This window comes from Salvia hispanica, chromosome 3 (assembly GCF_023119035.1).
Source record: "Salvia hispanica cultivar TCC Black 2014 chromosome 3, UniMelb_Shisp_WGS_1.0, whole genome shotgun sequence".
NCBI lineage: Eukaryota > Viridiplantae > Streptophyta > Magnoliopsida > Lamiales > Lamiaceae > Salvia > Salvia hispanica.
In genome coordinates, this window is record NC_062967.1 from 24,341,861 (window position 1) to 24,351,111 (window position 9,251).

The following is a 9,251-nucleotide window of genomic DNA, read 5'->3' on the forward strand; positions in this document are numbered from 1 at the left end:
TGAATGATTGTAGAAGGGAGATAACATGCATTGTCAGCATGTGGATAAGAGTAGATGAAAGTAAAAGTTCTGATGTTGATACTGCTGAAGTTTTCTTGTATCTTTTGGTTTCTTATGTGAAATTTTGGCATAATGCTTAATGCATGTTAGTTGTAAATAAATGAGGATCATCATACAATTGAATGACTTGGGATAGTAAATCAAGATTGGATATTGGAGTCAAGTATGTAATCATTTCCGGTAACTAGTTATTGTGAGATTATCAATAACATTATTTTATGGAAGACACCCTAATTCTTACAAATTAACTGTATATGACTATTTGAGGTCCTTTTAGAAAATGTATGTTGAGACCACATAAACTTGTTTGAATAATTTTCCATGCATACAAACTTACTTTCTTCATGAAGTATATTATGCATCAACTAATTCCAAATTTCTTCGTTACAAAGATACAAATTCTCGTTTAGCTCGACTATTATTTCCCTAGAAAAAAAAAGTGGAAGTATAATAGTAGTATATGTTAGTTGTGCAAGTCGGTGAAGACTGAAGACCTTCATTGATGAATAAACGGGCCCTACGGCCCATTATGTTGCCCGTGAAGCCGGAGGGCCTACCTAAGTGAAATGACGATAGAGGGCTTTGACGAGTCAATACCAGCTTGTCGCATACCACGTCCTCATAATAGCAAACTCCGCCGTTCTCCGCCAGGTGTCGCTTTATCATTGGCTGGCCGCCTCCTTCCCCCTAAATTTTCACTATTTAAACCTCCCCCTTCACTGCGCCTTCACACTATCGAATCGGTTCGTCAAAGGCTGGCATTTCTCGAATCAAACTCCAGATCTATTTCTACAGGTCCACTCTTCTTCTTCGTTTTTTTTTCGGTTTTTTTGGTTTTATTATTTATTCATTGCTATTTTTAGATTGATTCTACCTATTCTGTTGTTAGATCTTATGTGCTTGGGTTTAAGGTCCAGTTTTGGGTTTAGGGTTGGATCTTTCGAATTTGGGGGTTTGTGGATTTTTATATTTTAATGGGATTTGACTTGTTACTGGTTGAAATTGAATCATAGATCTGGTGATTTGTAGTTGTATTGATTGCTGAAATGGGGTCTGATTTCCGATTATTGGTTTGTGTGCTTGTTTTACTTAATCCGGTAGGACTTGAAGGAGGATATGGTCAGTTGATTTTGTAAACGATGTATTGTATTACTGTTATGAAGTGTTGTTAACTTTGTTTAACTTGATTTAGTTGCCTTGATAAAGTGGAGATATGTAAATTGGATCCGGGCATAATAATGAATTCAATGATTGGTTTTGTTTTTGTTTTTAATTATTATTTGAGTTGGAGTTAATGTCTTTCCTCATACCAAGTTCTGGATCTGATTACTGTTATTTTCTCTCATGTCTGTTGTTTTAATGTATTAGTGATAATGCATTACTTTACCAAAAGAACACTTTTTATAAACAACTTTCACTGAATGTAATGCTTATTCGTGAAACCTAACCTAAAGAACTTTGCTGCATACTTTAGCAATTGATTTGGAATCTGTATTGTTGGCGTGTGTGATTTGATGAATTACTTTGAATGTTGAGTTTTTAATTGGATTGTAAATAGTAGTTCTTTGATGGAGGTTCTTCTTTGCTTAACTTAAGACTTTAGTATTTTTAATGAAAGCATGTTAAATGTCAGGATATAGTAAGTGGCCTAAATAAGTGTTTTGAATTTTCTGCAGGTTTTGTACTATTTTAGTTCATTAAAATGTCACCAGTTGAGTCATCCCGCGAGGAAAATGTTTACATGGCCAAGTTGGCTGAACAGGCTGAACGTTATGAGGAAATGGTTGAGTTTATGGAAAAGGTGGCAAAGGCTGTTGATAGTGATGAGCTGACTGTGGAGGAAAGGAATCTCCTCTCAGTGGCATACAAGAATGTGATTGGTGCTCGTAGGGCTTCATGGAGGATCATATCTTCCATTGAGCAGAAGGAAGAGAGTCGTGGTAATGAGGATCATGTTAACATTATTAAAGAATACCGTGGTAAGATTGAGGCAGAACTAAGTAAGATATGTGATGGGATTTTGGGGCTCCTTGAGACCCATCTCATTCCGTCTGCCTCTTCTGCGGAATCAAAGGTATTTTACTTGAAGATGAAGGGTGATTATCATCGGTACTTGGCTGAATTTAAGACTGGGGCTGAAAGGAAAGAAGCAGCTGAGAACACTCTGCTTGCTTACAAGTCAGCGCAGGTAAAATACCATAGATTTGCATATGCTTTTTTTTAGATTTGTTCAACGATGTTTCTTTTTTTCCTTTTATTAACCTGTTTGTGTTAATTTTTACCATGTAGGATATTGCACTTGCAGAGTTGGCTCCTACTCACCCTATAAGACTGGGACTTGCTCTGAATTTCTCTGTTTTCTATTATGAAATCCTCAACTCTCCTGATCGTGCTTGCAACCTTGCAAAGCAGGTATTTGATTGTTCTGGGTATATGATTCCATTTTCTAGCAGTAGCTTGCTAGAACTCGTAAAAGTTCGACATTAGAATTGAAGAAAATGATATTCAGAAACTGAAATCGCAATGTTTTCAGTAATGTAATTAGCTCCATCACATCATTAGCTACCACATCCAAACATTATTGCTTCCAACTGATTCTCCCCCAATCTAGATGTTATATGATTAATTTTCTTTCATTCAACCATTTATCACTTTCAACATTATTTATTTTTGTATAGTTGCTCACACATTGTACATTGTTTCTTGTATACAGGCTTTCGATGAAGCTATTTCTGAGCTAGATACTCTGGGTGAGGAATCATACAAGGACAGCACATTGATCATGCAACTTCTTCGAGACAATTTGACACTTTGGACATCTGATGTAGCGGTACTTCCACATTCATGAAAACAGAATCATGCCACTCTTACTATTTCTGTACAAAATGGTCTTTTGATGAATGTTTTGACAAGGTGTTATTGTTTTGTTTTGGTTTTAGGACGAAGCTGGGGATGAGATTAAGGAAACTATGAAAGGTGAATCTGGCGAGGGAGGACAACAGTGACGGCATTGATTGTGTTGGATGTATTCTGAAATATGTTTTAGTATAGAAATCCTTGTGCCGTAGTAAGACTTGAATGGTTATCTTATGTGTGTGGTACTTGAGGTTTCTACATATTGAAATGTTCTTCATATTTTTATCATGGCCTCATTTTTTAAGATCTCAATTCATTTCATTGCTTCTATTGAAGTCAAGTTGCAATTGCAATTGCAATGAAAAATATTTGATTAACTCATCCATGTTTGCGTTTGCCCTTACCAATAATTATTGTTACTAAATAATTTAAGCGTTTGCACCATTCTTCAGTTCAAGTTTTTGGTTCTTTTATTACATCACTTCCTCTGTTTCTGTTCAAATTTTTATGTTTCTTGTGGTTGGTCATGCACGAATGTTAGTAATTCAACTCACCAACACAGCAACACTTATAGCAACAACAAGGAACATGCTACCGGATCATGTGCGCTTAATTCTGAAAGTTAGTATAATAAAAAATTACTTAAAATAAAAATAAAATATCAGAAATAAAATGTTAATATAATAAAAAAATCTAAAAAGTAAAAATGCGAAGATAATCAATAAAAATATAAAAAAATCTAAGAAAATTGAAAATCACAAAAATAGAAATGGCACGAGTTTTAATGCACAATTAATAAAATAAGATAGATGAATTGGTAAATTAAGAGAAACGAAGAGAAAAATGAGTTAAGTAAGAGAGAAAAAGAGAAGTAATAGAGAAAGTATTATTAGTGAATTACATAGTTCAGAAGTAATAGAGAAAGTAATAACTGAAGTGAGGCAGTGGTTGTTGGAGTGTGTAATAATTGAAGTGGGGTAGTGGTTGTTGGAATGTGTAAGAGCATCCACAATGGGGCGCCCTAAGGTCCGCCCTATAGGGCGCCCTAGTTTCCGCCACATCAGCATTTTATCCTCCAACCCATTCATCTACAGGGGTACGCCCTATAGTCCGCCCTAAGCATTTTATTTATTTGAATATTTAAAACGCTACAAACATTGATTTTTTTTTAATTTTTTTGAAAGTGAGAACATTACTGTACGAAATAAAAAAAAACTACGAATTCTCAATGGCCGTTACGGTTCCAAACTTCTTCAATCATGTCGTTCGTGAGCTGAGTATGGGCTTGTTGGTTGCGCATTGAGGCCCGCCTAGATAGAACCTCATTGAAGCCCATCGGTAATCCTCGAACGTGGGGCGGGGTCGCCGTGCTGGAGCTAGATCCAGCTTCATCATCGCCCCGCACAGTGACTCTTCCACCTTAGTGTTCGACTATCATGTTATGCAAGTGATGCATGCATACATGACATCGGCGATGACGTCCTTGTACTAGAACCGCGCCGGACCCTTCACAATTACCCACCGTGATTGGAGCACCCCAAATGTCCGCTCCACATCCTTCCGTGCAACCTCCTGCTTTTGCGCGAATAAAACTCTCCTATCACCCATTGGGCAACTGACTGTCTTCACAAAAACAGGCCACCTTGGGTATATAGCATCGACTAAGTAGTACCCCATGTGATATTGGCGTCCGGTAACAATGAACTCGATGGCCAGGCCGTTGCCATTCCATTGCTCGATGAAGAGGTTGGAGGAGTTGAGGATGTTGATGTCGTTGTTCGACGCCGCTACACCGATGTAAGCATGCCAGATCCAGAGCTGATGGTCAGTGACGACTTCGAGGATCATCGTCGGGTGGCTGCCTTTGTATCCACTAGTAAATTGGCCTCTCCATGCCGTCGGACAATTCTTCTACTCCTAGTGCATACAATCGATGCTCCCTAGCATTCCAGGAAAGCCGTGCGCTGTCTCGTGCATCTTCGTCAGGGCCTGGCAATCCACAACAGTCGGCTTCCGCAAATATGTGTTGCTAAAAGCCTCCACAACTCCCCTACAAAAATTCTTCAAGCAATCACGGCTAGTTGTCTCCCCGACGTGAAGGTACTTGTCGAACATATCCGCCGTGGTGCCGTAGGCCAACTGCCAGAGCACAACCGTACACCTCTGCAATGGCGTAAGTCTGGGTCTACCGATGCCATCTTCCCGATACAAGAAGTATTCATCACGAGCCTCCAACGTTAGGACAATGCTAAGAAATAGTTTTCGCCGCATTCTGAAACGGCGGTGAAAAATGATCGGGCCCCACCGTGGTTGCTTGGCAAAATAGTCTGCGAACAGACGTTGGTGAGCTACGTCGTCCGACGTCGAATCGGCCTCGGGATCTGCTCCGCCGCCCCACGCTTGCGCTCCATTTCGGCCAAGCATTCCGCGCAGCCTCGTGAACGTAATTGAATAAGGCCCGAATCTAGGTCCGAGTAATGCCCTCCGATGTACTCCAGTCGTCACCGGGATTCATTTTTTTAGTGAGAAAGTTTAGGGAGAGAAATATTGGAAAGTGAGAGATGGGAGAGAATAAAATGGGGGTTTAAATAGATAAAAAAAACAAAAAAAAAATGCATTGCACCGTCCGCGGTATCGTCCGCGGACGATGGATTAGCCATCGTCCGCATCGCTACAGTGGTGGACTATCGTCCGCCTCCGCCCCATTGTGGATGCTCTAATAATTGAAGTGGGGTAGTTGAATGTGGAACCCTTTGACTTTCTGTATGTTTAAGATTTTGTTTTGTTTTATTTTTTTATGAAAGTAAAGATATTTGAGTGTAAATTTCATCCACAATGAGGTTACATTTTATGTCGAAATATGATAAATTTTAAATGAAACTCTTAAATTGGGACAAACAAAAATAACAAAACATGACTTTTAAACTGGGATGAAAGGAATAGTTTCTATATTTAAAGCTCTAAGGAGACATTAATAAAATGAGTGAAAAATGTTTTAAATATTTTTATTTTTAAGGGATAAGCTCAAATGTAGTAGTTTCTATATTTAAATGTTGAAGGAGGTAGTCATAAAATGTGAAAAATAAAATATACTTTAATGAGATTAAAATAAGGAAAACAAACAATAAGTTAAAAATCACTTTATATGTTCCATAGTAGTGGAGGTGTTTCTTTTCGGCACGAAGATTAAAAATATTGTGTCAGGTGAGTTAAGTAAAGGGAGAATAAAGTGGAAAATGAAAAAGGAAGAAAGATGAAAAGAGAAAAAAAGTAAGAGAGAGTAAAATAGGTGTGAAAAAATGTGTTGACTTTTATTAAAAAAGAAAATGACCCTATTACTATCAACCAATGGAAGGGAGGTAGTAAGTACCAATGAGAGTAAAATAAGGAAAACTAACTATATAAAAATGAAAAAAACACGGAATAGGGAATCGAACATTGACGGTTATTTTTCTCCCTGCATGGTTCCTTACTCAGTCACATCAAACTAAACCCTTCAATCTCAGTCACATCAAACTAAACCCTTCAATCGCTCAATCAATTTCTTGATAATTTCTTGATCTCGTCCTATCTTTTACGTAATGGCAAAAAAGACGTAAATGTTAGGTTTTGTTTCTTAGTTTGTGTTGTTGATATCATTAATTGGGCATTTTTCTTGGTTTAGGTTGGAACTTCTAGTGTATGATTACTTGGTTAAGAGAAAATTGACTGATACTGCTAGCAGCTTCGTGAGGGAAGCTAATTTTCAGCCTACTAATTGTAAGTGTCGTGCCTCTCATCTATGTTTAGCCAATGAAATTGATTTTTTACTGGGTGGTTTCTTGGTTGATACTACCACATTTTTGTGACATGCCAATTTTCAACACTCCATGAATGTTAGGTTGTTTATTGAAAGAATTGGTACTTTATAGGAGTTGTTGGAGTATGTTGATTCTCTATCACAGCAATTTTGTTGTCATTAATCAGATAGGAATTGATCCTCCATCATTAGATATTTCTTGATATAATTTCTTCGTGCTTCACCCAATTCTGTAAGCTTATTGTTGGAACTTCAAGTTAGTGTGTTTCATGTTTGTCTAATAACCGTTGGAAATTAATTTCTACTAAATTTGAAGGAAAACTGATGACTTACATTCTTACTATTTCTTTCTTTTTCCAATATTTTGTTGTTCTTGACTTCTTTCGAGTAGTTTGTTAATTATATTTGCATTTGATGTGGTTTGTTCTTGGCATCAACACACTATTGGGTGTCTTTAGTTAAAAAGATCTTTCAGTTCCTAGCTAAATTACAAATTATTTCTCGACCATTACTGGTTAGAAGCTGGTTTATAAGAGTATTTTCTATCCAAAAGTTTGGTTTCCTTCACGTTTGAAAATCTATGTTTTCTTTATCATCTACTCCTAGAATCTTGTTGAAAATTGAGAACCAAATAAAATTGCATAGGATTTCAATTTTCACCGCTGATTGCTTGGCTTTGTTAGATCACTTTCTTGGGAGGGGTGGTTTTTAGCCAATAAAATTGATTTTTTACTGGGTGGTTTCTTGGTTGATACTGCCACATTTTTGTGACAGAAGCCAATTTTCAACCCTCCATGAATATTAGCTGTTTATTGAAAGAATTGGTACTTTATATGGGAGTTGTTTCACCCACTTCTTTACATTTCAGGGCTGTCTTTGGATTCTCTTGGGTAGTGATTTTTTTTGAGATGCCCTATTATGTGTATACCAAATGGATCTGAGATATCACTATAGGATTGAATATATCTCTGCACTTTTGTTGTCTTTTGCCTTGAAGGGAAGATGGATCAGTATATGGTTCTTTATCTTTGGATTTGTTTGCAATGAAAGTCTCTGTTTGGGATCAGATATGTACTGTTCTTTTTTCGGCAGTTGACGACGGTCCTCCAGAAGGTCGTCTGGCACAGATATGGAACGTTATGCATGATACGGTCACTAGCATTGGAGAGCCTAGGGAACAAGGTACTGCAAACTATTCATTGCCAAATGCTGGGGCTTCAGTAGCACAACAGGAGGGGGGTCAACCTACATTGGAGGTTCTGTGATATATTCTCCCAGTGTTTTCTACTAACTTTTCCTTCTAAACGATTTATCATACTAGTTTTTTGTTTCCATTACAGCCTCAACTTGGCACTTGAGAACTACAATTTTCTTGACGATTTTCCCATTACAGCAATAGACACAAGCTTGAACTTGGATGACATTCATGAAGAATTTCCTGAAGTAGACTCAGCCTTTTTGGATGAGGTATTCTACTACTTTTTTATTGTTTCATGAAATACATGTTCACTACTCTCATTATCCAATTTTCAAAAACAGGGTGATATTCCTGACATTGCCGCCACAGCTGAGCAAGAGGAGTCTCCAGAGTCTGCTGAGCAAGAAGAGTCTGCAGAGTCGGCTGAGCAAGAAGAGTCTTCAGAGTCTGCTGAGCAAGAAGAGTCTTCAGAGTCTGCTGAGCAAGAAGAGTCTTCAGAGTCTGCTGAGCAAGAAGAGTCTCCAGAGCCTCCTTCACGACCTAAGCGGGCTATAGTGAGGCCGGCCCGATACAGGGGCTATGTTTGTTGAATTTTTGTATTCTGACAAGAAGCATTTGTGAATGATGTTTGTTGTTTAGGAAAATATTGTTTGTTGTATATTTGTAGAAGATATTCTGACTAGAAGCATTTGTGATGGATTGTTGTTTAGGAAAATAATGTTTGTTGAATTTTTGTAGAAGATATTATGACTAGAAGCATTTGTGATGGATTGTTGTTTAGGAAAATAATGTTTGTTGAATTTTTGTAGAGGATATTCTGACTAGAAGCATTTGTGAATGTAGTTGAATTTTAATATTCTCTAACACCTCCTTTTAAACAGCTTTCACTATATATATACCTCCATATGTGAACTCTTTATGTGAGCATTATAATCGTTCAAAGCATGTTTAACATTGTCCTATTGATTTTATATATTTAGTTTGATTCTTTTAAAGTAAAAATGTTATTGAGATTTTTAATTTCACAAAGTCTCCAAAGCTTCAGTGCTAGCCATAGCATGGTGTATTGGTGTGCCGTGTGCATCACTTTCTACTTTCTCATCACTGGTTGAGTGATGTAGAGGAGGCTGGTTGCAGGAGGAGGTTGAAATGGGAGATATATTTGATGACGCAAAGAATCCACTTGGTGTTTTGGACTACAAGAAAATGGAGGTAAGATTGAGATGAATGATGCTCTAAGTTGGCTCGTTTTTACAAGTATGAACTTCCTCATTTGATTAAGCAACGATTTATATAGTTAATCTAGAGCTCAGCTTATATTTGGAGAAAATATTATAT

General features: G+C 37.4%; 2 protein-coding genes and 1 long non-coding RNA gene across 4 annotated transcripts; 2 read left to right on the forward strand and 1 right to left on the reverse strand.

Annotated features, from left to right (window-relative positions):
* The first annotated feature begins 700 nt into the window (after positions 1-700).
* LOC125213370 (14-3-3-like protein A) lies at positions 701-3,204 on the forward strand. Its single transcript, XM_048113882.1, has 5 exons — positions 701-855; positions 1,737-2,248; positions 2,350-2,472; positions 2,774-2,890; positions 3,000-3,204. The coding sequence occupies exons 2-5, from the start codon at positions 1,763-1,765 to the stop codon at positions 3,063-3,065; spliced, it is 792 nt and encodes a 263-aa protein (XP_047969839.1). The 5' UTR covers positions 701-855; positions 1,737-1,762; the 3' UTR covers positions 3,066-3,204.
* A 937-nt stretch (positions 3,205-4,141) lies between these two features.
* LOC125209648 lies at positions 4,142-4,764 on the reverse strand. Its single transcript, XM_048109235.1, has 2 exons — positions 4,422-4,764; positions 4,142-4,335 (listed from the first exon to the last, which is right to left on the reverse strand). Exons 1-2 carry the CDS (start codon positions 4,762-4,764, stop codon positions 4,142-4,144), a joined length of 537 nt encoding a protein of 178 aa, XP_047965192.1.
* Positions 4,765-6,363: 1,599 nt separating this feature from the next.
* Positions 6,364-8,729, forward strand: LOC125213371. 2 transcript variants are annotated; one of them, XR_007174934.1, is made up of 5 exons: positions 6,364-6,494; positions 6,581-6,675; positions 7,808-7,971; positions 8,056-8,182; positions 8,255-8,729. It is a non-coding gene; the product is annotated as an uncharacterized LOC125213371 (long non-coding RNA). The 2 variants fall into 2 exon arrangements; XR_007174933.1 differs by lacking the exon at positions 6,364-6,494 and having other exon boundaries at positions 6,517-6,675.
* Positions 8,730-9,251: the final 522 nt, after the last annotated feature.

Coding starts and splice junctions, on each gene's coding strand:
- LOC125213370 (XM_048113882.1), top strand. CDS start 1,763: ATGTCACCAGTTGAGTCATCCCGCGAGGAAAATGTTTACATGGCCAAG. Junction 2,249..2,349: donor TTGCTTACAAGTCAGCGCAG/GTAAAATACCAT, acceptor TTTACCATGTAG/GATATTGCACTTGCAGAGTT. Junction 2,891..2,999: donor TTTGGACATCTGATGTAGCG/GTACTTCCACAT, acceptor TTTTGGTTTTAG/GACGAAGCTGGGGATGAGAT.
- LOC125209648 (XM_048109235.1), bottom strand. CDS start 4,764: ATGATCCTCGAAGTCGTCACTGACCATCAGCTCTGGATCTGGCATGCT. Junction 4,336..4,421: donor ACGGTGGGTAATTGTGAAGG/GTCCGGCGCGGT, acceptor TCGAACACTAAG/GTGGAAGAGTCACTGTGCGG.